This window comes from Neodiprion virginianus, chromosome 5 (assembly GCF_021901495.1).
Source record: "Neodiprion virginianus isolate iyNeoVirg1 chromosome 5, iyNeoVirg1.1, whole genome shotgun sequence".
NCBI lineage: Eukaryota > Metazoa > Arthropoda > Insecta > Hymenoptera > Diprionidae > Neodiprion > Neodiprion virginianus.
The window spans coordinates 171467-199222 of NC_060881.1; the positions used below are offsets into that span (position 1 = coordinate 171467).

General features: G+C 38.8%; 5 protein-coding genes across 7 annotated transcripts; 3 read left to right on the forward strand and 2 right to left on the reverse strand.

Annotated features, from left to right (window-relative positions):
• The first annotated feature begins 291 nt into the window (after positions 1-291).
• On the forward strand, positions 292-2623 carry LOC124305452 (probable tubulin polyglutamylase ttll-15). The gene is made up of 4 exons (XM_046764922.1): positions 292-545; positions 703-1889; positions 1994-2198; positions 2349-2623. The coding sequence occupies exons 1-4, from the start codon at positions 456-458 to the stop codon at positions 2445-2447; spliced, it is 1581 nt and encodes a 526-aa protein (XP_046620878.1). The 5' UTR covers positions 292-455; the 3' UTR covers positions 2448-2623.
• A 230-nt stretch (positions 2624-2853) lies between these two features.
• Positions 2854-3715, reverse strand: LOC124305457 (tRNA-specific adenosine deaminase 2). Its single transcript, XM_046764932.1, has one exon. It carries the CDS (start codon positions 3713-3715, stop codon positions 3194-3196), a length of 522 nt encoding a protein of 173 aa, XP_046620888.1. The 3' UTR covers positions 2854-3193.
• A 159-nt stretch (positions 3716-3874) lies between these two features.
• Positions 3875-27629, reverse strand: LOC124304702 (single-strand selective monofunctional uracil DNA glycosylase). Its single transcript, XM_046763251.1, has 4 exons — positions 27601-27629; positions 4451-4934; positions 4217-4366; positions 3875-4013 (listed from the first exon to the last, which is right to left on the reverse strand). Exons 1-4 carry the CDS (start codon positions 27627-27629, stop codon positions 3903-3905), a joined length of 774 nt encoding a protein of 257 aa, XP_046619207.1. The 3' UTR covers positions 3875-3902.
• On the forward strand, positions 11373-19716 carry LOC124305456 (uncharacterized). 2 transcript variants are annotated; one of them, XM_046764930.1, is made up of 6 exons: positions 11373-11871; positions 14537-14847; positions 14992-15009; positions 15670-15774; positions 18873-18998; positions 19467-19716. In XM_046764930.1, exons 2-6 carry the CDS (start codon positions 14682-14684, stop codon positions 19586-19588), a joined length of 537 nt encoding a protein of 178 aa, XP_046620886.1. In that variant the 5' UTR covers positions 11373-11871; positions 14537-14681; the 3' UTR covers positions 19589-19716. The 2 variants fall into 2 exon arrangements, with proteins under 2 accessions (XP_046620886.1, XP_046620887.1); XM_046764931.1 differs by lacking the exon at positions 14992-15009 and having other exon boundaries at positions 11392-11871; positions 19467-19714.
• Positions 20355-25087, forward strand: LOC124305458 (uncharacterized). 2 transcript variants are annotated; one of them, XM_046764935.1, is made up of 4 exons: positions 20355-20638; positions 20920-21123; positions 22810-23187; positions 24844-25087. In XM_046764935.1, exons 2-4 carry the CDS (start codon positions 21048-21050, stop codon positions 24876-24878), a joined length of 489 nt encoding a protein of 162 aa, XP_046620891.1. In that variant the 5' UTR covers positions 20355-20638; positions 20920-21047; the 3' UTR covers positions 24879-25087. The 2 variants fall into 2 exon arrangements, with proteins under 2 accessions (XP_046620891.1, XP_046620889.1); XM_046764933.1 differs by lacking the exons at positions 20355-20638; positions 20920-21123 and adding an exon at positions 21857-22361.
• Positions 27630-27756: the final 127 nt, after the last annotated feature.

A 27756-nucleotide genomic window follows, 5' to 3' on the forward strand; every position in this document is an offset into this window, starting at 1 on the left:
TTCCAAACTGTCGTTTCTGCTAAACTAAACGCCTAATCTTAGGCACCTAAATGCCAACCTCGTGCATGCATAGGCAGTTGCCTACAATCAGGCGGCCCACTCTGCGAATTTTCAAACGATCATCATATTCTTGTATTTTTTTGTTTAAAATGATGAAGGTACAGAATATGACCTAAGACGTATGACGAAAAGAAAAAAAAAAACTTTTCTGAGCGCACGTCACACGCGTCATGTATGCGTGTTCTACGTGCATACATACATACGTAGGTTGAAATCCGGTTCTCCTGCGCAATGCATTCCACGTGCGCAGGTTGTACGAAACGTTATATTGGAGCGGGGCTGAGACTCGAGACACAACGGTACTTCGCGGCGATGCGTATTCTGACGTGATTTTTCAACAACACGGTGTACCACGCACGAAATTTTCTCTACAAACGGGTAAAACCAATATTGTAATGACTGTCAAAAAACGCCTTGTGTCTGCGACCTCTAACGAAGATGAAGAAGTATTTGAGAAGAGCGGGAAAAATTCCGACAGCAAAAAGGTAGGTCCATTTTCATATTATGCAACGTTACGCATCGTTATGTTTACGTTTACATTCTTGCAATTTCTATTCGAAAGGGCTTGTCATACATTCTTCAGGCGGTGATGGAGTTTAGTCAAAATTGATTGACATTAACGAAAATTGACCCGTTTTTCAGAATGAAGATACTGCGGTCGGTACAACGGTTTTGAATACCAAACTTAGAACGATATTTAAACTATTTATACTCGGTATCGTTGGACCAGTCATTTTATACACTCTCTATCATCTGTCTTCGAGTTTGCAAAAACACTTTGCGAAGATCGAAATCAAGGAAGTATTGATAAAGGATCGAAAACCGATATACTGGGTCTACGGAAGAAATCCCGACTCCGGGTATTTGAAACACGTTTTCGCAGTGCTGGACCGACTCGGATTTGAGAGAGGAACGAACGAGTCGGACTGGGATTTGTTGTGGGCTCACGATTATCCCTTCAGATCGCTTTACTCGAGTCTTAACGCCCTGGCGCCGCACCAGAAGGTGAATCATGTACCGGGGTGCGGTTACATAACGAACAAAGTCGACCTCTCGACGTCGGAGTTGGCGAGGCACTTGCCGGCAGCTTTCAAGATACCAGAAGACAAGAAAGCCTTGCTAAAATACGTGGCCGACAACCCGGCGAAGAGTTTCGTCCAAAAGTCGAACGCTCATCGGGGAATCCAGATACTCAATGTCTCGGACATCGATCTGGCATCGGAGGGGTCTTTCGTCCAGGAGTTCATTGAGAATCCTTTTCTGGTTGACGGGTTCAAGTTCGACATCGGCGTCTACACCGTTGTCACTTCCGTCGATCCTCTCAGGGTCTACGTCTACAAGGGTGATATTCTCTTCCGGTTTTGTCCTGTCAAGTACTATCCGTTCGATCCTGAGAACATCGACAAATATGTTGTCGGCGATGATTACTTGCCGATATGGGATGTTCCGTCGCTCAAAAATTACTACGCTAATCTGGGATTCTCCATGAAGGACTCTTTCGACAGTTACGTCAGGGCGCAGGGTAAGGATCCCCAGAAGGTCTGGGATAACGTTAACGATGCGATACGGGACGTAATTCTGAGTAAGGAGTCCCTCATCAAGGACGTCGTAAAACGGTTCAAAAACCAACACAACTTTTTCGAGATGATGCGATTCGATTTCGCAATAGACGATGAGCTCAACGTATTTGTCATGGAGGCCAATATGTCGCCGAATTTATCTTCGGCCCATTATCCGCCTAATCAACTGCTCTACGAACAGGTTTTATTCAACCTTTTCGGACTCGTCGGTATCGGCCAAAGAGTAAGGAAGGAATCGCTAAGAATTAGGTGAATCCTATTTTCGCACAGCTAATTCCAGAATCATAACCGTAGGGTTAAAGGAGAATTTTAGAACCCCAGCAATGACACACACAACGCGATTATTATTTCAGAAATCAGAAGGAAGAGGAAATGCAGGTGGCTGATAAAAATCTGGTCGTACTGCCAGAAGTTTGCGCTAAATGCGACGACTGTTTTCGAGTCGAATGCCAATTGTGTAAACCGTGTTTTACGGATGAGACAAGACACATTTTGTCGACCAGTTATCGCGAGCACCAGAACGCTATGGACTTTCAAAGAATATTCCCACCTCCTATCGTGAGTGACAAACCTGTGATACCTATAGAAAATTAATTGAAAATTGATCGCAGGGTGATTGGTTTTTTTTTTTTTTTTTTGCTAGTTTGTTTTATTCGAGTATTTACAATGTTAATGCCTTTGACATTTTACTATGCACTCTTTTTTCAGACGAAAACAATGGTCCTCAAGGATTACACATTGAAGAATCAACTACTCGTAAGATGGTATCAAGGTAAATGTGAACTTGATCCCACGTGGTGCGGATAATCGTAAGTTTTCTACATTCTACTATCTTCTATACAGTATAGGTATATACCCTGCCCGAATTTTATGATACATCGATTACGACTTGGAAGATCTGCGAGTTCACGTTTAATGTGTAACGTGGAAAAAGTTAGATCTGAACTCTTGAAAGTTTTCGTTGTAAAAAAAGGTTGGTACAACTTTTAAAACAAAAATGCATACGGTACTCGATCGTACGGTACAAAATCAAAATAGCTTCTTACTCGTAAGAAGTATAACCTTAATTTTTAGGATACTTAGTACTTAAGTAGATACGCAATTTTAAAAGGTAATGTAACATATAAATTATCAAAACACAAATCTGAAATATTGTAACCAAAATTTTCGTAGTGTTTTCACTCATCAATTATGTTCCTTTTTTTGTTGCGAATAAGTTTAAAACACCGTCTCTTTTTCATCGTACAGAGCATCTATGCTACTGATATGGACTTACGGGTGATTAATCAGAGTTTGAATACTATTGTGTTAATTTATACCATTACTGCAAATTGAAATGAGATCCGATAAGAAAACTATTGCTACGATAGCACAACCTTATGCATTATTATGCATCATACACTATTTGCTTATTATTTAATATCCACAGTCTGTACGTTTTCGTTGGAAAAATGGAAAACCTTCATAGCTTTCGATATCTCGTGAAAACAAGACTTGAGGATATGATTAAAAGATGGCAAACGGTTTTTTAAAATTATAATAAAAGGAAATAATCAACCTACATCGGATTCAACTTTCTTTTTCCGACCTTTTTTAACTTTGGACGCCGGAGCGTTGGGGTTTGTACCTTTGTAAAAGTCTTTAAGTAATTGCATCGCATCGTCACCTCTGACGCTACCGGTAATAGATATTTTGTAATCATAAATTTTCGTCACATCAAACACGCTTTTGCAACCGCCGAACCGATCATTTTGACAACCATAAACGATGCTGCGAATTTTTAGCTGGTGTAGCGCAGCGGCGCACATTATGCATGGCTCAACAGTGACGATAACGTCGATATTCTTAAACACTTTGTGATAATCGATTCCCTTATCTTTGCAATATTCGAGCACATCATCTATGCAGTTTAGCTCGGCATGACGAGTTGCGTTTTTTGTTTCGTTGACAGTGTTGCGACCCGATGCTATTATCTCATTTTCGTAAACGAACAAACACCCAACTGGCACTTCTCCGGCATTCAAAGCCTCGGTAGCCTTTTCCAATGCCACATTCATCCATTCATTTACGTTCATGTTTGAAAAATAAAAATACGTTATAATAATGACAACAGTAACAGCGAAGTATTATGAAAGAAATGACAAGAATAAAATATTAGTACGGATTATTGCTTAAATCGGAGCGATTGTATATAGAGTCTTGTTTTTGCACTTGTGACTATCACTCGTTGATATTGCACGCTGGATATCTGTAAGTGAAAATTTACTTGGCAAAATATCTCAGTAAATTTAACTCCTGCAATCTCTGCGCAGCCTTCTCACTCCAGTTCTCATTTCCCAGGGATCGGGGACTCGGGTGAGGTATGCACAACACCTGTAAAAACAAAACAACATTAATTACACGTTGAAGTACTGATATTGGTGATTAGAGATTTGTAATTGATTGTAAGTAAAATGATCGATCCAGATGAATGACAGAGATCGTTATGTGATCGTTACAAACTTTCATTCTTAAGTATTGAATCTTGAATATTTAAACGAGAATTCATATTAAATAATAGATAAAATGAAATGAACCTTGGTGGGAAGTCCGGCAGTTTTGACGACAGTCTGTGCCCTTTTCTCGGCGAATCTTCCGACGCCGATGACTATCTCGATTCGCAAGAGTTTAATGGTGGCGACGAGTGCCTCGTCGCATCTGTAGTAGAGAGTCTTCTGTTCGAGGCCCTGAAAAATCCAAACAAGAAAGCAAAATTAAACCGAAGTTGGTAAATCCTGAATCGCATCCGATTTTCAACAACAATGAATTGCCTTCAATTCGGCAGGTGTAATGTTCCTTCCTTTGGTGTCCATGAGAGCGATGGGGCAGTAATTGTGAAGATAAGAATGCCTGAAGAAATTTTCAGGCGTTTGGCAAACGTCTTTGAACAGTCCCCAGAACCTTCGCCCACTTATTTCGCTCCTCGTGCAAGCAAATCCGGTCACTTTTCTGTCTGGCTGTTCCCTGACAGGTTTTCCAATGCAGCCCGAGAGCCCAAGCCAGTCTCTGACCATTTTCACCTCCCCGAAGGGGACGCCGGTCTGCGTCATTCCCCAGGGCCCCGGGTTCATGCCGAGGAACAGGATCTTCTTAGTCGTCTGGCAGTATTTCCTGACGTACTTAGCGTGGACGTCGAAGGCGTATTCGATCGGGTTGTAGACGTACTCGACTGGCAGCTGGAACTGAATGCACCTCAGCTCCTCGGTGAGTAGCCACTCAAGCGACAGCAGCTTTTCCGGTATCTTCAGGATCGGATGGCTGAGCGGAGGGACAGCTGGGACTATGAAGACACCGCTTTCGTCGAGGGGGGAAATTTTGGCGAGGCTTTTATCCCTCTCGACCTCGACTTCCTCTTCCTCCACCTCCTCGTCGTCTTCATCGTGGTATTCATCCTCAGCCATTTTTTCCGGCACCTTTTTTAGACTCAGATCCAACGGCAGATCGTCGTATTCGATTTTCGCACGCTTAGACGATGTCATTACGTTTTTTGCGTCTCTCCCGGTTTTTTTCAATTCAATATTGCTTTTGACCCTTCTCGGTCACGCTTGAAAACGATATCGATACTCTTAACGCGTCTGCGATACGCCCAGCACCTAATTCGCGGGTGACAGTCCCTCGGTTTATTGACATTTCAATCCGCATTTCGTGTATTTGTAAATACCAGTTCGACTGTGAATTCTTTTTTCATTTTGATACTGACTGTACCTATCTACCTATATCTATACGTATGCCTACCCAGTAACCTATCCGACGCAGCTTAACCGCAGGCTGCACGAACTTGAACGGTTCTGCGATCGGTTGGTACGAATCGAGGTACGAATTAGATGTTTACTTTATCTTTTACCTCGTATTGTTTGCTCTTGAAGTCTTTTTGCTTTCAACACGAAATTCGAATACTTGATATTCGTCTGATGCTTTTAACCGCCAAACCACCTGACCAAATACGTTCGTTCCTGCAGTGTTCATCTAGCCAATTTCTACCGTATAGGCGTTAAACAATGTATTAAATTTGATATGAAATGCGTTCGAAATCCTAGAACGCAGCTGTCGATTATAAGAAAATTTCATTCTGCGAATCGCTGCACTTTTACCATTCATGCTTGCCAATCTACGAATGACATATAAACGTTGTCACGTGCCTCATACCGCAATAATGTTTATTCTACTTTACTCGCCGCGAATTTATTTCGCGAGATTTGTTAATCTAGCATAGATGCCCAGCAATTATAGGGGTACAGCAGTTGTGAAAATGAAATTTTTGTTACTACTTACCCTGATTTTTTACGGATTTCACCGACAACACATTCGCAACAGCCTCGACGACGAGTTGCAAACGCAACGAACTCGACGATCAGCTGATCGTGTGTCTCCAGCCATATTTAATTTCAGAGCCGACGGCCGCTTTGGAAGCGGGAATCTTTAAACACATGTTATCGTTCAGCCGTAATAGCCGACGAAACAGAAGTGTGAATATACGAGTATATAGTTCTGACAGTGAGGAGTGAATTTATTCGGGAATTAAATTAAATGCGCGTCAATGTGGAATGTAAAAACTTGAATCGATATGGAGTAAATTATGATAAAATACCGACTTCTCAATCACCCGAAGAACACAGTTTGAATATGCGCGATGCCGACGAATTACACGCGCAGGCAGTAGATTTTTCTAGTACTATGAGCGGAAAGATAGCTCGTTCACGATGTAAATTTTACGAGTTCTTGGTTTACCTGGAAGAGGCGGTGACCTGATTTTCATGATCGTTTGAAAACAATTTGTTATTTACGATCTTACGAAGAAACGAGCGACTGACTTTATCAGTGTCCAGGTAAAACGATTCACGATAAAATAAAAAAAATAAAATAAAAAAACCCAAGCGTTAAAAAGGTATATAAGAGAGCCGGAATTCTCTCAACATGTTTACTCGGTGTCAAAATGTCTTTCAAAGTGAATATCATCGTTTTTCTCGCTGTCGTCATTGCGATGTCAACTACATTCGCCAGGGCATCTTCGCTTCGCGAAACGAAGACTCGTCATTCACGTTTCATCGATATCGGTTCGTCGGATCTTTGACTTTCTTTGCTTTCAATAATACTTGGTCATTTGGTAAATTTTTATTTTGTTTTTCATCATCTCACCAATACTCACTACGGAGGAAATTATTTTGTTAAAAAAATATGCCCTGTCAATTGCTGGCTGTCTTTTTCGCCGAGTTTTTTTCGCCAAGTACGATTCGGATAGCAATAACGGAAAATCATATTAAAACGCATTAAAGGATTATCCGGAATTTCATTGTAAAGTTTTACATCACAATAGCGTTTTTTGCACCATACTCTATGATTTATCATTCTTAGTGAACGCCCTGTTTCCTCCTGTATGCACGGGATGTCCGATGCGTTTCTGTGATAACGATCCGGCGATAAATCTTGGATACTGTTGCGGGTGTCGACGAACATACGGTAAGCACGAATAAATAGGAACAGACGTATGATCGCCAAGTTTTCGTCTCCTCCGATCTTCATTCCTGTCCTTAGATATAATGTATGACCTTTTCACTTCGTAAACATATACTTGCAGAGTTGTTGGATTATTATTAAACGGTCGAAAATGTATTTCCTGAATCTGTGATTCTTGTTAATCCAGTTTAGGCGTCATTTTTATCCACAGAAGAAAAAGAATCCGATTTTTTTCATTCCAGACATTCTGCCTGTGCTCTGTATTCCGGCCACTTATTGTCCTGGCCCCAACTTCATGCACGACGTGTGCAGAGATTACGAGTACATGATGCACTGTTGCTGTTGAGAAAAAAATTGACAACGATCGAGATGAAAACAACATAATAATTAAGAAAAAATATGACGTCATAGAGGTAAAGAATTTCAAAAGCAAAAAAAAAAAAAAAAAAAAAAATAAACAAATAAATGAAATCGAAACGTCTTCAACAAAGAAGGATACACAAGAGGATCTTTCATTTTAGACGATCGACTTATTTTTTTCCTTGTAATCGATAAGTCATGACCGTGACTGATGTAATAAATGTGTACGTTATGCATCGTGTGCACATAATGCGATTATCGACTGAATTTCGAGAATTATAATTTGACGGAATATTTTATTATCAACGTGTGTCTGCATAGTGAGAATATTTATCTTACCGACAATAATTACGTAATTATTTACGTGAAATTTAACAAACATCACTTTTTTAATTAACTTTTTAACACGCCTACAACCTACGTACATGTTTCGCTGATTTATTCGTGACTGTATGAAAGTATTCTTATACGTACGCCATGATCAAGCGGCCATGCATGATAAAACAAAATACTTATATTATTGTACACATAAGTAGATGAAAATACGTAACAGCAAATCCCATCGGCACAAGGTATACACAGCGTACAGGCATCGTATTATATGTATAAATGGGCGATGTTCCCGCGTGTCTAACATAAATGCACATGCTAATATTTCTTCATAAGGCTTCATCCTCGCGAGGATTCATCGCCTTTTTACGCTTCAGACACATTTCTATTATCTACCTATATACGATCTATACCTCGGGAGTATAATTGTAACGACCTATGCTTGGCTGTAATACACGAAATACGCTATTCTCGTCCTTTTTGTAGTATAGAATGTGTATTTGTTATAAAAAGAAAACAAAGTTTTCCAAGCATCGGGGATACGAACCAATTAGAAATCTATGATTGATCATTTTAGAAGGCCAGAGTATAAAGAAGTTGTCGCATTTAAAATTTTTGAAAGATAACCGTTGATAAGTGTATGTATGAAGTAACGGGAAAAATTATTGAATTACAACACTTATCATTCTATCTTTGCTTCTGCAGTTTTTGTTGTTGCTTTTAAGAAAGCTGAAGAAAAAAAAAATATAACAACACCGCTTCTCACAATTACGGAACAAACGACGTATCGTATGCAATAAATGTGATCATCGTCAACGCATCTATGTATAAATTTATGTACGGGCATATAAGGCATACCTGTATGCACGTACCGATAGAATTCTGAATCGGAGTTAAGGTACGGCAGAGTCGTGTTACGCACGTCGTGTAAGTGCGTTCATACATAGGTATGTGCGTACGTACGTACGTATGGATGTAAATTTTGAATATGGGGTGTGACGCGACGAATACATACGTCGTATAAGTGAACCATGCAAAGGGCTTGGCCAGGTGTGCCCTACATAAATAAAATACTGGTCGGCATGCTGTCGCAGCATCTGTAAGGTACGCATGTTACAAATGCCCGTTCAATATGTAACAACTTAAAATTTTTCATGCTCATTCCGTTGCTCTTCCTTTTTTCCGTTTATCAGACATATACATATATACTTGTACATTGAGGAAAATTTTGTTCAATTTTTATTAGTCCTGTCCTTTGTCCGCAATTTGCCGGCGTTTGGTACCTATCGTCACGTGGGCACGTGGGTGACAATTTTCTTTACGTTTATACTCGGCGCACGGTAAGCTGTAGGAACGAAATCAGAAGTGACGGCGACGGTACGAGATAACCGTGACGGGATGCACGTACTGCGTGTATGTACAGATGTGTATTTGAACGTGTTTAAAAGGTATCGGTTAATACCGTAGACTCTCCAGGCTGCAGCCGTTATGCGGGCTACGGTTGATCGATGATTTACTTTCGTTTGACGCACTTACAACGTGTACGAAAATTATCGCACTACTTAATCGGTGAAAAATTGTTCAAATTTTAATTAACTTTCTCCGAAATTTATATGTTTCTCGGAAGTTGAACCCCGCTTAAAATTCCAATTAATACGCGACGATAAGACGGAGCGATTTTTAAAATTGTCAGTCAAATCGATATGCAAGTCGTTGCGTAAAATTTTTATTCTTATTCTGGTTCGTTGGCCTTTCTTTCTTGCTCTCTCTTTCCGTGCTTCCATGCATTTGAATTACCGCCCGTTATCGCCTCTACACTTTTGCTGCACGTCAAAATTTGTTCCAACAAAATATACATATATTAGGTACCTACATTCGACATCACTCGCAGTATCTTTGTACACACACACACACACACACATATATATATATATATATATCGGTACAGAAAAAAAAAAATAAACAAGTAAATTATTACATTCTATATACATACGATTATTTCGTAATTTTAACAATCATCTAAAAGAAAATTTTGTTCCGGTTTCTTCTCGAGGTGATAAAAATTCGCAAATTCATTTTCTACGAATCTGATCGTGTAATAAATTTAAACTATGTTACACCGATGTAAAATCGTCATTCTCTCGAATCATTATACTTTATACAATTCAGCTGTTTATAAACAGCGGTTTGAAATAAAACAAGGATCTCCGTAGGATCAATACCGACATGCCGCTACGAACTTCATGCTTTGAAGGACCCCCTTCACACATACTCGCAAAACGTCATCCCGCATCTATATGCATCTGTGCGTGTATGTACGTGTGTATACACGTAAAATATGTGCGTGTATTATATGACGGCGGTCCTGCGCCGTGGAGAACTGCGCACTTGCAGAAGCCGTTGCTGAAATACGATTGTCAGTCTTATCCAAACAAATAATAAAGAACAAGAACAAAAAGAAAAAAGAAAAAAGCCAGATTCGACAAACATATCCAAAGAGATTCCTTTCGATGCCCTTCGATCCATTTATTGTTTCGAAATACACATTTTCTTCCAAATTTTATCCGATGCTTATGTTGTAACGCAATTTCAATTCGATCCAATCGCAATTCCGTCTTTGTCAATTAATATATAGAAAAAAAATTGAAACAAATTGATTTTCGAAACGTGCGATGAGTCTTCTAGTGCGATTCGAATCGTTGGGTCATGAAAATGCATTTGTTTTAATATGGTTTAACATTTTTCTCCGTTTACTGGGATATGCGCATACAACTAATGAAATAATTTTGTGCGTTTTTGTAATGCCCAAAACGAATTCGTTTTTGAATTTTTAAATTCAGGCATACGTCGCGTTTGTTCTGGCGGAGTTTGCAAATTTGTAAATTATCCGATATTTATCTTGTATTTAATTTAGCAAGTTGTAAATTTATTTCGTACTTCTTCGCTAATTTTACTACGCGGTAGTCGCACATTGCGAATTTATCAAATTTGTACAATCGTCAGTTACATAATTCGAAGTTTTTCCTGAAAAACAAGAATAAAAAAGCATCACTAAAATTGCATCTCTTTTTTTTTTTTGTTTTCTATATTTCATCTTGAATATTTGGAGAAAACCGACCGTAGCTTGCGAATAGTTTTATCTTAATTTGAAAAATCCAATCATCTCGACGTGGATCCATCTCGCAATAAGATTACCCGCACAATAGCTGATGAATAATTAATTTTGAACCCGCCAATAAACGGACCATTTCTACATTTTCGCCACAAGTTTCTTTTTTTGTTTCGTCAGTGCCTCAATTGTGAGTCACGTGGAATTCGAGCGGGCGTTGGAGAAAAAAAAAGAAAAAAAAAACAGGAAAAAAGGGACAGCGAAAGGGAAATACCGAAGGAAACATCGGGCAGGAGAGTACCGGCTGTCGTTTTCGGGTTCGCCAACGGATCCTGAGATCACATGACACAATACATTTACAGGCGGCACAGCCTGGCCTCCAGGTACACACGCATGTGCAGCCGTTACCTACACGATGAGAGCTCTGCCCCTCCGAAAAGGCGTTTCAGCCCTCCGTAAAGCGGCAACGCTAACTACTGGCAGTACTAGCAGTCCGGCATGGTCTGTAGAGGATTACGGTTGTCGGACCAAATCGCGGGATCTCGATCGGTCAACGAGTAAAACTCGTAGTCAGTTGGAAATTTTCCTCGTCCTTTCGCCTTGGCGAGATTATTTGTTTGTTTGGAAAGAGACGAGCAAGAAAAATCAGAATAGAAAATAATAATCTGGCATCGAAAACGCGAACTTGTGGACTTTCGGTGCATGCACAAGCGCGTTGCGGGACAAAAATATTTTTACGATAACGATCGGTTGGCGTTACGTTAAAAAAAATATATGTATATATATTTATCGCTCAGAGATACGAAAGTAGAGAAACGATCGATTTTTCGTTGGCTACAATTTTTTAATCGAGAAATGCGAGGCGGGCCAATAAGAAATTAATCGAACTAAATATTATACATATTCACCCCTCGACTCGAATGAATTTCTCCCAAAAACGTGAGTATGTCACAATATTTTATAATTTTTCTCTTTATACGATTTTCATTTACATGCCTTTTTTTTTTTTTTTGTAAGTACTTTTCGCTTCAGCAGGTTCAAAATATTAATACTTTGTTGTAATGGAATTAAAAGAAAAATATCCGTGCTGAAATTTGCACAATTTGGTATGGCGGAAAAACGAATCCTTGTTATCGATAAAAATTAATCACGTTCGCTGGTTTTGTACGAGGAAGTAGAACTGTTTTTAAGTACGTTGTTTTTCAAGCTTGAAAAATTGAATAAATTGCTGTAATATAATAACATTAGACGAGTACGAATAAACGATCGAGACACGAATTATACCACCGACTCAAGAAGTCGGTTTTACGTGTTAAGTAGAGCGAGTCCGCATATGCCACTGTACAGTGGGTTAATTTGTGAAATAGACGAAATATTACGTGATGAAATCCTCAAATTGGATAAATTGCAAACCCGTTTTCACCGGTTTGAATTCTTATTTTTTTTTTTTTTTCTTCATCTTTTTCCCCTCTCCTATACAATTATGTTCGTCCGTCTTACCGAGTTTAAACTGACTCATTGCCAGTTCCTGCAGCGGCGACATATTATACGTGTCTTTAACAGATTCGTTTGCGAGTCGTTGAAGATTCTAAACTCTCTAACACTTTCGGATCACGTACGCAATAAGACGCGAGTTGAAAAGGCTGTGATGAAATTTGATACTATATACGAAATTGAAATTGTAAAGAAATTTTCACCTTTTTCCCTTACGTCTCATTCTTCCTATTTTAGTTATCTATCGTACCTATGCGAAATCTTTCGTTACACGATATTCGGCCAAGTTTTGCACACGCAAGATATAGAAACGATATATATTATTGCTTTGAAACCATATTTTATGTTACTTCTATCTGCACAATACGTATACACATAATGTAGAAAATATATAAGTCATGCGTCTTTTTTGCGCGGCACTTGCGGGATGCGGTCTCAATTGAACTAATTCACTAATTACTGCCGGACGCTGTCTCAAGAAACTCGGTCGTGTTACAAGATATATTGTTCTATTAGCCGTGGTGTTCTGTACATGCATATATACACGCATATACCTGTCTAGATACATCATAACCTAACAATAAAAGCCATTATATTCCTATTTTTTCCTTAAAAAAATTCATTCAATCATATCTCTTACTGCTATTCTATTCCACCGTCACTTCATTACACTTGCTTGATTTTTCTTCCTTGTTTCCTTCTATTTCCCTTCTCAAATAATTATCCCAAATTTGATTCACACCCTAATAATTATCCGTGTCAGGTAAAAAAACGCAAAATAATTTACAAAAAATCTTGGAGAAATATCAAACGCGAGCACGATTTTAATCTGTGTGCACGAAAATGCACGAGCATTAATCGTTTTCAAAGTCACGTACCGAGCACAGGTATACACGATATTGTATACCTGTATTACGTACTCACGTATGAACGTTTTGAGATATTGTTTTGCGAAACGGTCACGCGTTCGAAACGAGAATAGGTACAACAATATTTTATGTGTTATAGGTATATCCGACCGATCCGTAAATATTTCAATTTCCAAACATATAACCCACGGCTTTCCGTCAACCTGTGCGTATCTCTTACGGGTAATCGTCGAATTTCCATCAACGTGCCGTACAATCAGTATAGCTCGTTAACTACGGGAATAGACTTGAGAGGCATTTCAATGTCGATAGAAAGTTGAAACGAATATTCGGCGATTTGGAAAATAATCCCGGTTCCCAAAGTCCCAAAATCCTGCCGCATCCAAGAGAGAAAATATTTTTCATATTTATAAAATTCAACAAGTCACGTGCGACACGTACAACGATACGCTTCTCTCCGTTTGATCGAAGCGCAATGGTTTTGTATCAAGAGCCTTGCACCGTGTTTATTCGAAGTATTTTTATGTCGCGTTGAAACGGCCATCGGGTAATTCGGTTCGTCAATAATCGTTGCAACGCAATGACATAATCGCTTATGGCTATCCGTGACCCGTAACGTGTACGATGATATCGCAGAATAGTTTCCGGGAGCATGATCTTAATTCCGGCTTGTACGATTAGTGAAATTAATGTTTCGACTCGACGTATAGATTATTTTTAATTAGGTCGCATAGGTATAATTTAATCCTAACCTACGAAGCGTAGATTCGTACGAATTTTGAACAGATCTGTCGGATTTTTGGTTACTCGTATATCAATCTTGATACTAGTTTATTTGACAAAACGTTCACCTGAAGATTAATAGTAATGATACAATTAAAATAAAAAAAAAAAAAACAAATACCGACACCCTCTGGCGATAAGTTGAGACAGCGCGCGTATACTTTTATTACACATATATAGAAGCCCGCAAGGATGAATCACACCCTTGGAATATAATGTCGAGAAGGATCGATAGCTCAACTATATTCTAGATATACACAATATACATATCACGCGTGTATCGTACAATACCGGCTGGTACATCGATTCACGCACAAAATGTGACTCGACGATTTTTTTATCCGCATAATACAACAAGTACGTTCGTTTGTACTCGTCCACGAAAAAGATGTTTTTCTTTTTTTTTTTTTTCCATCTTTCACAGTTTCTAATCCGTGTTCATTTTAACCCAAATGCAGGGGCGGGTGGGAACGGTGGAAACATACACGAAAGCTGGATTGCGAGAGTATCGATTATTGCTGTTTGCCATTTTTATTTTCTTCCTTTAAATCTTCGCGGCGATGAAGAAGATGTCGGTGAGCGAGGATCGTTTGCTGAGCTAGCATGAGCCTGATGACGATAATAATTATCGGGGTGTTTTTGGCGATTTTGGCCAGTCTCGAGGCTGTTACCGTTATTGACCATCACCCCGACGAAGAATACTACATAGAGCATCAAGTTTCGTACAAGGATGCTGTCGAGGAGGCAAAGAAACTCAAAATATACCCCGGTAAGTAAGCCCGGATCGATTTATCCGCCAGTCAGTTTCTCGATTTATGGACGCCAACTGTACGAAAAGTGACTCGATTTATTCATTAATATCCTCTTCTTTGTTCGTCTCTTTTTGCATTTGCCGCATTCGCAACAATAACAGTGGGAATGGATGCAAAAGGTAACAAAAAAGAGAAAAGAAATAAAAATACGCATCCTTAATATAATTAACATATTTCATTATATTTAGACCAGGCACACGAGGATCATGTTATTATTATGTGCGGTATAAAAAAAAGCATGGCTATACGCGGATAAAGAAGCGATTATAACCCGCGTTATTAGTTTGTACAATTTATACAACTTCGTTGCGGTAATAAGTCGTGCAAACGCCTATAAAGCATACCTTGGGGGATTTTATTATACGGCCTTATCTTATTGCGCGGATATTATATATAAGGATAAAAATATAAAAGAGGGGGGAGGAAACGGAAAAGAAGATCAGACAGCGGCTCAACAATTTTTACAACGGTTTTAATACAGATATGTTTTACGTTGCCTATCTTGTTCCAGTTTCGAGTCGTCGGGAATTTTTCTTTTGTCTGAAAATATATAAACCCGTTATGTGATTAGGAAATTATAATTGCATGGAAATCGGAGACTTTGCGGTTTACGGGTGATAAGCCTCGCGCGCGGGATCATTCATAACAAATCCGTTTCACGAATTTCATACGCACGATTATACGTCGTATGTTATTGTCAGAGTCATGATATTGACACGATTTGACTCTCCTTATTACAAGCAAGATTAAATACTACGATTATCTTAATGTTGTTACAGGACCAATACCAGGCTGCAAAACCTGCAGCGCCGATGAGATGGAATATTGTAGTAACGAAGGCGTTGTGAATGATCATTGCTGCTGTGATACCGGACCAGAAGATGGTGAGATTGCAGCGATTAACGGAATCGAATTTCTTCTATCTCTTTACAGTTTTCATACCATGCTACTACCGTTCGCCAGGAAATTTTTATAAATATGCAAAGTTGGGACGGGTTTGAATTTATTTAAAGAAAAAAAAAAAGAAAAGAAAAAAAACAGTCTTACGATACACTCGATACTTTCAAGTGTAACGATTCGGGGATAAAGGAACAACAAATTAGGGCAACGCCGCGAATTAACTTTATTGTAGCGAGCACGTTCATTTCCATTGTCGTTTACCTGCCTAGTCAAGGCTGCAACATAATTTGCCTGTATGTGCACAGGTATAACGACACTATAAATACTCGCGTTACGTAAAAATCGTGCGGATCGTTTTGTCCGCTGTACCAATCTAAAATCGATATCGCGCGGTCGAATGATTTTCTCATTATTGGAACCGAGGGTATGAAAAAAAGTATTACTAATATAAGGATATTACATACCGGAAAAACTGTGGACGTGTAAGCTTACGAACATGCAGCCAATACAATGAAAGAATAAAACAATGAAAAACATTGCTCGGGTTTTGTACGATAAGTATAATACGTTGGAAAAGAAGAAGAATAGAAAAAACAACGATAAAACAATCAAACACATAAAAGCAGAGAAACTGGAGCTCGAGGTGAAACATTGCATGGCTGCAACGCTGATTTGAAATTGCGAAATTTTTGCACGCAGAACGTCGAGTGCAAAATCAAATGAGTCTTGTGCGATCAATAAGTTACAGTAGAAAAATAATTGATCGTTATTTACGTTTATGATATTACGTGTTTAAAATAATAATATTTTGTAGATATATTCTTGTGGAACAATGTGGATGACAGAAACGAACTGTCCCACCGTGTATATAACGTATACCTAGGCGTACGTACACGATGTCGCGTTATCAAGGAAATGTCGACGGTCGTTCGTTATCGAAAGACAGGCCCCGTTTCAGCCACAAGTTTCACCGGTATTACGATTCGTGGAATAATGTTACATTTCTTACATCGCTGTATGAGCGGAAAAGTCGAATGGATTCAATCTTTTCCTGAACGGTGTTGAAATTCTGTTTAGATACACAATATCAAAATTAATCATTCAGGCTTGATTCTCAGCTCGATAAGCAAAAATCAAAATAAAAACAGGTAGAAAATTTTATACAGACGGGTCAAAAGACGCAACGATTTTTCTGGCGTTAAATTTACATATTAAATTGAATGAACGAAGGGGGGGGATTGCCAAAAGATGCCGACATGTGCAGTGCCACACACGTCACGTTGGATTCCACTTTATCCTTTTTTTTCGCCTGCACGCACAGTTCCATGTATGCAGGGACAGGGTATGAATAACTAATTAAGTTTGAACAGTTGCAGGTACGTACCTAGGTATAACGTTGTACGTATCGCATCTATGGCATTGTTCGAACATAAGTGACGGATTTGAGCGCAGCTCGAAAAATCGTTGAAAAAATGCATTACCGTATAAGAATATGGGTACATGTTAAGATCGCATAGAAGGTACTGGAAGTTCATATACAGTGTAAAATTAGGAATTCTCTTGCGGGTAAATTGAAGACTTGAATTAAGAAAATCTCGAAATAGTGTAACGGAACCTTGGGAAATTGAAACCATTTCAAAATAAAAAATAATTAACTGAATTTACAGAGATTCTAAATGAAGCAATTATGTGACGAAGTACTAAAAAAAAAAAAGAAAAAAAAAAAAACCAATATATACATCAGATTGAATTATCGAGATTGACGCGGTGGATGAAATATTGTGATAGAATTTCTTCAAGCGTCTAAAATAACGTTTGACGGAGTTTGAGAGAACTTGGGAAAACATATTATTAGAACGTAACAAGTCGGAAACAAACCTGAGAAATTTCTGTCTTCAAATGTAACGATAAAATTGTAAAAAAAATTTCGATACAGCTTGAAAAAATGTTTGAAAATCTTTGGTTTTAATATCGATCGAATCCGTTGCTAGAACGGTGTTTCGGGCAATCACCTGTTCAGGAAACTCGTCGATCGCCTTAGAGCCGGGTGGTTGGTTGTTGGCTCTTCGAGTCGCATCGCGCAGCGCGGCCGACGACGAGGCGACATACATATACATTCGGTTTCCTATGATACACCTGGTGACTCATTTGTGCGCGAAGAATTTTAGAAGTAATGATAAAGGAAGTCGTGATCACCGTCACATTATACGTACCAATACGTAATTGCAGGCCTGGCTGTAATAATTATTATTCGGTCTCGTTACGGCGTACGCGTGCTGACGTCTTGACGACGTTTTTCCCCTCCCCCCCTCACTCTTTGCATCGTGCTAAATGCGAAACGAGGGGAAATATCGCGATGGAAGAGAAATTCGCATTCTAATATTCGTTCGGTTCAACCGGAACTTTGAAATCGTGTAAAATGGATTGGGGTGCTGTTTTTTCTTCTTTTCTTTCATTTCTTTGAAGCTCAATCCTCGCGCTCCCTGATCAAGATTACAGCAGTCTTTCAGCGTTGTGCAAATTCCGTACAATACGTACGTGCTGGAATTTTCGATGAAACTTCATGCATCGTAGGTACGTGTACGAGAGTTGCTTACGTGAAAATATCTGCAGCACTTAATTCGCTGCGAGTGATGCAGCTGAGTTTATTACAGTCGTACAGGAATTTCGGTTGACAAACGATTTTTATGCTGCAAAAATGAAGAAAGAAAAATAAATAAATGTATACGCAACCGGTTATCTTATCTTTTGTTATTGTAATATTACCACTGCGTGTGCGTTTGTGCGTTTATTTTATACCCTAAAAATATGCGTAAACAATAAACATAACGTTGCGTCTCTGGGAATTATTATACCGCATACTTATATCGATTCGTCGAATTTGAGATATCGCGTGTAATTCAAAACCCTATGTGTTGAATTGTGCACAGAGATGTTTAGTACTGTACTGTCTGCACGCGTTTGATTCCAAGTACAATAACAATTATGTACTTCGTGTCCTAGGGGGGAAAAGAATTTAAGTCAATAATGTGAAACAATTAATTTTTTTCTACAAGACTCGTTTCTCTCGTTTTATTTTCAGACTCGTTCAGGTTCATGCCTCACGTCTGCCGTATCGGTCCAGAAGTTTGTCAAGTACAGGCTGCCGATTGCGCCGAATATACAAGGATCCGTGAGTGTTGTTGTCACGCTTATCACGCCGGGAAGTGTAAGTGGCTCATTTCCGTTTTTATATTTCGTCCATAGAAAACCGATGCGTTGAAATACAGTTACACAATTCATACTTCCTGACCATTCGGTTGTTCTCCTGGAAATTTTGAATTTCCCGCTCAAAAGCGCGGCGGGTTATGGTTTTAATTAATTGGCCGGCCGCATCGCGGCGCCACGTGTCTGACCGTTGGGAACGAAAAACTGTTTCCAATATGCAACTATAATGGATACGTGACCAAACGACATTAGCGTTCAAAATCGTAACACGTGTTATTAATAAATGTTATTAAATTCTGTAAATCAAGTTCGTTAGATATAAAAGTATCAGCGAGCTTAAGATGAAAAATATGCGTGCACCAAAAGTTTTACGAAAATGATGAATCAATCAAGTATATCAACGCATAAGTTAATTATGTACACGAATGATCGTTGGCTGGAAAAAAAAAATTTCTTCCGCGTTTTTCAGGGAAAAACATTGCAAGTGGATCATCAAGGAGCGCGCGGAGTGATTATTTTTCGTTTATGAACTTGATAGCGTTATTTACAGCTTCGGGTAGAATATTTCCCATCCTAACGTTAACGCGGTAAATGTACACATGCATACATATATCATACACGTATGCATACGTACGCATAAATGTTATATACCTATATACACATATATTATATACAACAAATATACAAAAAAGATATACATTAGGTATACATTCATACATATATATATATATATATATATATATATATATTAGGGTGGTCGTTAAAAATTAAAATCTTTGCGGCGCCCGAAAAAATCCTTCCTTCTGATGAGAAACTACGGGGAAAATTTTGCTTTTGCGATTTAAACAAAAATAACACGTGCCGACGGCCAATTGAAGTTAATTTTTCGATAAAATTATGGTTTTTTTTTTTAATTTGTCTCAGTAGTTAAGTTTGGGTAAAAATCATCAAAAACGGCTTGTAGAAAATTAAATTCTCTACAAAATTTTCAGCAGTGATTTTGATAATAAGTTAGAATTTATAAATTTGATATTGAGATTATTGCGATGGATATGAACGTTATCAGAAACTTAAAGGAACATTTTTATAGAGAATTTAACTTTCTATTGGCCGTATTTAATGATTTTTACCCAAACTTGAATACTGTGACGAATTTAAAAAAAAACCATAATTTGATCGAAAAATTAACTTCAACTGGCGGTCGGCACGTGTTATTTTTGTTTAAATCGCAAAAGCAAAATTTTTCCCGTAGTTTCTCATCAGAAGGAAGGATTTTTTCGGGCGCCGCAAAGATTTTAATTTTTAACGACCACCCTAATATATATATATATATATATATATATATATATATATATATATATATATATATATATATATATATATATGTGTGTGTTTATTTATAGATGTATTAAAGAAACCAAATATTTTGTATCGTGCAAGTTATTATGAAAATAAATTATTTTTCCATGTTTCAAAGCTCGCGATAAGAAACTGAGTGATCACGATGAAGATTTTGCAGAAATACAGGATCAGTCTCGGTTTCAATTACTTTCTGAATAATCCAAGTCTATAGATCGTGGAATTAAACCTCTGAAAGAGTTGACACTATTTTCCACAAGACTTTCCGCATAACAACTGTATGTAAGTTTTCTGGAAATATTCCAATTCTAAAGTCTATTTTATTCACAATCGAAATGACGTGTAATCTCTACTATGGCTGTGAACGAAATCCAATGGTTAACGAACTATATATTACAAACGATGTGGACAGGCATGAAATTTGTGGATAAAATCAATCCTATGCCATAATTCAGATCTCCGTCATTATCGTCGTACAATTATTATCGTTTATGTTACATGCATATACATATACGTATAATCACAAATCGAAATGTAACTCTGCCTCGTCGTTATCATTACAGCGACTGATATCTGCAGTTTTGCCGTACCTCGCACATGCCTTGTACCCATCTTATTTTATTGGAACGTGAGATGGATGCTTCTTGGATAAAAAAAAAAAAAAAAAACGTAATAAACCGGCAATAACTGCATGGCGTACAGCAAAGCTGCCTGCAGCTTAATTTCATGCACGCGAACCATTGTCTGCATCGGTATGATGGTGCCAGGTACCATAATGTACAACATTTAGTTGCGTCACATAATCCTTCTGTCCTATTTTCATTTCCATGCGATATTCTTATTTCGCCAGGGTTCGTGGGAACCGGAATTCCGATATAATAAGTATCCGCTTCGAAGTCTACTAAATCGACTCGTGTGCAAAAACACCTCGACCTCCGCGAATCCCTAACCCATTCAACGTCTCAGTTTTGGCAATGTTTTGAATTATGTTTTAAATATCTAAGAAAACCGCTGGCGAATATTTTTGCAAAGAACGTCAGTGGGTCGAGGAGCAAGGAAAAAAAAAATTTACCGTCAATTTATCATGTAAGGAATCGTCGCGGGACGAAGTCGTGAGTTGACAATAAAATTCTAGGATTATTTCCAAACTTTATTATTATTATTATTATTATTATTATTCTTACTGCAGACAAACTTTCTTTTCGTCAAGTACTCGTACATATATTATAATAATAGTGAATCAGACCCGCGAGAACGTTGTTAATTATTAGTAAAAGATTCAGCATGAGAATAATTATTCATAATTTTCTCCCACCTTCGATATTTGTGTTGGATAAAAAGGGAGAAAGGCAGAGAAGTAGAGAGAGAGAGAGAGAGAGAGAGAGAGAGAGAGAGAGAGAGAGAGAGAGAGAGAGAGAGAGAGAGAGAGAGAGAGAGAGAGAGAGAGAGAGAGAGAGAGAGAGAGAGAGAGAGAGAGAGAGAGAGAGAGAGAGAGAGAGAGAGAGAGAGAGATAGAGAAAGAGAGTAAAATAAACAGCAAATTTCCGGCCCCATTCGTTGCCGTTTAAAAAGGCAAGAAAGATTCTAACCAGTTATACTCTCAGTAACGGATCCTGTCCGGCTACGAGACTGTGATCTACATATGATTATGCATACCTATAAAGTCTAGAAGACGTGGGGATTTTATCCGATGTATCCTACCTACGTGGCCCCCAAACGTAATTCTGAATCGAAGAGGTACGGATCACCGTCAACGTCTGCACTCCCTCTCGCTGCATCTTTCTCTATTTTTGTTTTCTCATTCACTCTTATTGAAAAGTTCTCAAAGCCATTTTTGTGTGTACGCTCCAGTGTGTACGTGTGTTTAATTTATATTCCCGAATCGAAACAGTAAAAGGATAAGAGAAAAAAATGGCGAGTCACTGTCGCCCGAAGATTTTTCATGTTTTTGTTTTGTTTGCCGCTTTCTGTACTGTTCGATGCAACATTTCTCACCCTGTCCAACGTGAGTAATAATTTTGCCTCTAATTTTACGATGCGATACTTGATTACGTATTTACTTACATTTTAAATTTGATTTTAATCCGTACAACCTTTCGGTAAATAACGATTGTTTTTACCATGTGTTAAATTCTTATAAGGGAAAAGTGCTCTGTCAACTCTTGATGGAATAACGTGATCTCTTTGACTTGGCACAAAATATCATAGAATATATTTCAAGCAATTTTGCGTGAACGAAGACTTTTGTCAATATATACTGTGGTAAAAAATCCATATTTTCTTCTTGATCAATACCTCCTTGTAATTTTTGGAATTTAACAAGCAAAGACTTTTGAAAATTATCCATACATACGCACGATAAAGTTGTTCCAAAGGAGTTCTACAGCCTCATGGGTAAAACTTGTCATATCAAAATAAAATAAAAGATCTCACACCGTATTGAACTTTTGTAGCGCTTGACGCAGCTCTACCCGCGTTACGTGAAAGTAACGCGGGTGGCAGTTTGTCCGGCGTTGATGACGAGCCAAATCCGACCGTATCTCCGGTTTTCTCGGATCAGGCGCTTCGTCAAACCTACTACGAGCCTTTTGGTACCTTTGGATCATCCAGCAGAAGACGATGCCCGTTGTGCGACAGTTCAGTGTTTCCTTACTGCGGTGAAAAACTTTTTCACGACGCATGCTGCTGCACCGATCCCTACCAGTACCCACTTCCTTACAAGTGCCAATTAGCCGATTGCGCCTTTCTTCACGCTAATACCTGCAGGGAACACAGGCTCATTGCCAACTGTTGCTGCAGCGACGAGTACAGGTCCTTCGTGAGGGGAAGAGGTGAGTGCAGCGATGACAATTGTTTTGGCTATCTTTGTCAATTCATTTTTACCAGTCGAGTGAAAAATTTGCGATTTCTTTATCAGCGTCAGTTTAGAGTGAGAAGACCGTTTCTAACCCTCTTTCGCTAGAAAGTAAAGGAACGAGTTGGAGAAAAAGACTCGACATTTTTTTTTTTTTTTTTTTGTATCCCGATTTGCCAATTTTTCAACGTTTAATAATCTGCAAGCGCTTCTCGGTTCAACGCGAAAGTATCGAGTCCATTCTGGGTGTTTACAAGCAACAACAATAATCATTTTAACATTAATAACAATTGATTACGTCTCTCTAAATAATTATATACGCAATCCTGATTTTTATTTGTTACATGGATTTGTTTTTATTATAATTCACGTTTGTCGGGGGCATTATCGACTCGCGTATATAATACATATTGCGTTGAATCCATTATATGCGGTGGCCTAGATTAGAACTGGAATTTGGAATACCGTATGACGCGTTGGATAAATGTCGAAATTAAAGAAATAAGAAAGGAGTGAAAACAAATTTAAAAATATTTTGACGTGTACAAAAATAAAAAAGAAGAACAAAAAAACAGAAGTAACGGCAAAACACTACGCGTTTTCGCGATTGATTGGATGCGATGACTGCAGCCAACTGTACATACGTAGGTATAACCAATTGCTGTTACAGCCAGACTGTACGCAAATATTTTCCATGCACAAAACTGCGCGTCTCGAGGTCTGATTCATTATTTTTATAAGCATGTTCTTTTTTTTCGCGTCAAAACGGTTGTATAAATAATTTCTTGACTTCAATTCGCACACTCCGGCTGCACGAATGATTATTGATTTCTCGTGATGTTTTTTATTGTGTGTTATTTTATTTTCGCGTTACGAATTTCTTATTATTTTTCAAAAACAATTATTTGTCGATGACCTTTGATCGTAACAGAATTATGGACGAACGATCTTTCCACGGCGAGGAATTTAACGACCAAATCGTTTAACTATGTGTAAACCAATGTCTAATCGATTTCCACGTGAGGTCTAATAATTATTATTTCTGTGCCACAACGTAAGTGGCTCGGAGGATACGTGGATGTTTGCATGCTCGGCAAAAACAAAAAAAAAAAAAAAATAAAAAATAAAAAATAGACAAAGATGTTTACAATTATTGTGTGTATTACCGTATTTTACGATATAAAGTATACGTGATATGCGGCAGCATCGGCTTGAATCTTTTAATCGCTCCAACTGCTGTTCATGCAATTACAGTCTTGACGCAAATAACAATATCTGACAGGTTGTAATAACAGTATAATTAATTTTGAACTCGCGGTTTATATTCTACGTTATACTTGTTGAATTATTACGTATATATTATCCATACCGTCGAAGAAATCTATTTTCGATACAAAATCTCGAGGTCAATTTCATCAATCATACATTTACACACGCACGCACACACACACATGTATACAGCACTTGGAATATACCTACTTATCTTGTAGGTGTATAACGTACAATTTTATCTTTGAGTTTCAGTTTCAAAACTTGCCAATCGCATTTTTACCATTCCTTACTATCAAAAAACGTTGCATGTGTGTATCGATTTGTCAGCTTTTACGCAAAACATGAATTTTTATCCTTACAGACGCTGCGGTGGCTGAGAAAGCGGTTGATAATTGAAAAACGAGAATCACAAGGGCGGAAGTTTTGGAAACGGCGGAAAATCAACATTTTTTCTACGCAACGTTATTTATGACGCGTTTCTGAGTGAAAAAAAAAAAAAAAAAATCGAACCAATAGCCGGTGAAGAAAAGAAAATGTATAAAAAAAAGGGGGAAAAATAACAACCAACGGTTCGAGGAAGTCGGCCGGATTCTTATACCTCCTAATCTGTCTCACCTGAATTCCCCGATGCAGGACCACTGCAATATAATGCAGCTGCAGCGTAATGCATTATCATAACAGGAATCCAGGTAGATGAATCCTCCAAGAAATTTCCCATACCTACCCGCACTACGACCTGGGCTAAACTTGTAATAAATATATATTACGTGTCGTGGTAATAGGCAATGAAAGTACGAAAAAATGAAGAAAAGCAAACAGCTTACAAAAATCTTCGGAATATGTTACCAAGTTTTAGAAAAAATTTAAAAGTTCGCGTTGCGACTAGCCTCAGAATTAAAAATAGCGGTTTTGCCGGACGGTTTCCGGTCAGTTTTTGAAATCTTTCGAACCGACGATCAAGACCCCGAGGCGTGAAAATTCCCTGAAATCTGGATTCGGCTCGCATTTTTCCGCCAGAAATCAACAGCCACGTGTGACCGTCTCTTTACCGCGCCGGCCTCGTCGTTGGTGGTGTAATTATCGTTCATTCTTTCCCGTCCAGCTCGTTCGCGGATTAGTATTAGTACCTACGGCCGTCGCGGTCGTCTGGCTTGGCCACCCCGAACCGGACCGCCGCCGTAGGGAATGATTTTTAACGAGCTTTGGACGACGTCCGGAGTTCAATGTCAAGGTGAGGCACGTGTCTCCGTGATGGGCGTTATACTCTGCCTTTATTAAAATAAACATGAATTTATTCAAGGCAGATAGCACCGCCCACCGCAATCCGTATCACAACGGAAAGCGATAAACGGCCGTCACTTTCCTCGGTAAGGTAAGCCTACCGGTTATCGACGCGCTTAGACCCAATTGTCGATCCATTTATTTTTCAAAATTACAAAACTTACGGCACAAATTGCGAATCTCTCGATGACTGAAACCAATTGCTGGAGGGCTGGACGCTGGAAATTTATTTTTTGGTATTTTTAAAACCAAGGATCAAACGGATTATAAAACCAAAAAAGGACAACAAATGGTAAGCTCAACACCTCAATAATTGCCCCGACAATCCCGTCCATGGAGTATATCTGCGACAGTGCAGCGGTATAAATAAAGTCAGGCTAAATCGGAACATTGCACTTACGGAGACTGGTTCGAGTGTCGTCGCAGAATCGCTCGGAATCATTCGAAATTGTGTACTTTTTATACAAGTATGAGGATGACGGTTTCGGGAACCCGATCCAGCACCGTTCGCGAAACTGATCGTTTCGACCCCGGTACTAGATCAGAGTCAAAATCGGACGGTTCTCGAATTTGGAATATCTTGGAAAAAGGATCGTAGAATTGGATGGCCGGCGTCCGGGAAACGAAACATGACCTCCTTTAGGCTCGAGGGTCGAGAAGTCGGGCCATGCGGGTCCCGGACTAGACTTCTTGGTTTAATTGACCCGAGGTGAGATGGGACGGACGGGGGACGGTCTTCTAGACGGTCGGTCTCCGTATCTCGGGCACCATCGGAATGTCCCTCGTGCACGCTTACACAACGGGTCCCCGTGCAGCCTCGTTCCTCCTTAACCGATCCCGAGTCCAGCGGGTAGAAGAAGAGGGTTGTCGCCCTAGGAACGAATTATACCCGGCGGCACGTGTTGCCCTTACCTAACCTTGAGAATTTTCCGTTACGCTCCTGCATGCGGGCCCCTAGAATCGAATACGATTTTTGGACCGAACGTTCTCGTTCTGTGAGAAATTTTTCACTCGTTGCGCTCGATTCCGCGTTATACATACCTATAGCAAAACACTGGTATTATCGTATAATCGTAACGGTAACGATTTGGATGTTGTTCAAATTTCGAGAAAATTTGGCACCAGCGGCTGCTTTCTGTGATTTTATGTTTTCTTTTCTTTCATTTTAACACAGTGTATAAAAATCTATAACGGTGCAATCTTGGGAAAATTGAATATTCAAAGGTACCAACTTAAGTGATAAGAAATAAGTAGTGTTCGTTAAAAAAAAAATTCATCCATAAAACTGAAATGATGGAAAAAAATTTTTGCTAGTTAATAAAAAAAGCTTTGATCTTTTTACCGACATTTTTTTACTCTTCTCACGGCTTCTCTTCCGAAGCGTCAGGATCTAAGAAATTGAAGTCGCATCAATCGTCCTGGTTATTTTGCTGAAAAAAAAAAGAATTAAATTGAAAATTCAAATCGTACTTTCGAATTTCCATACCCGCAATAATTCACTACCGATTCCGGGTAATGAATAAGTTGCAGCTAATGGGAGTAATTTCCTGTCTTTGATCTTGAAATTGTAACGACGTTTTGCAGTGAGGAAATTCAGTCCCGTCTTATTGAAGTGTGTGCTGTATCCAAAAATGGAAAAACCCATTAGGGAATACTTGACGTCCGTTTCGAAATAATTGAGAATCATGCGTAAGTCGTGCGGGTATGTCCATTATAATACATGTTGCAGTCTGATGTGTAATGTTAGTTTGCGTAAGTTCTTGGAAATAGAGAAATAAAAACGATAGAGAGAGAGAGAGAGAGAGAGAGAGAGAGAGAGAGAGAGAGAGAGAGCTTCAGAGACACGTGTGAACTCGACACGTGCATGCACTGCAGGACTTATCGCGGTTATGCCTATCTATATATACGTATATACATAGAGATATGTACATTAAAAGGTATACCACGTGTAAAAATAAATAGAATTTTTCAAGCTCACGCGCGTACATGTATA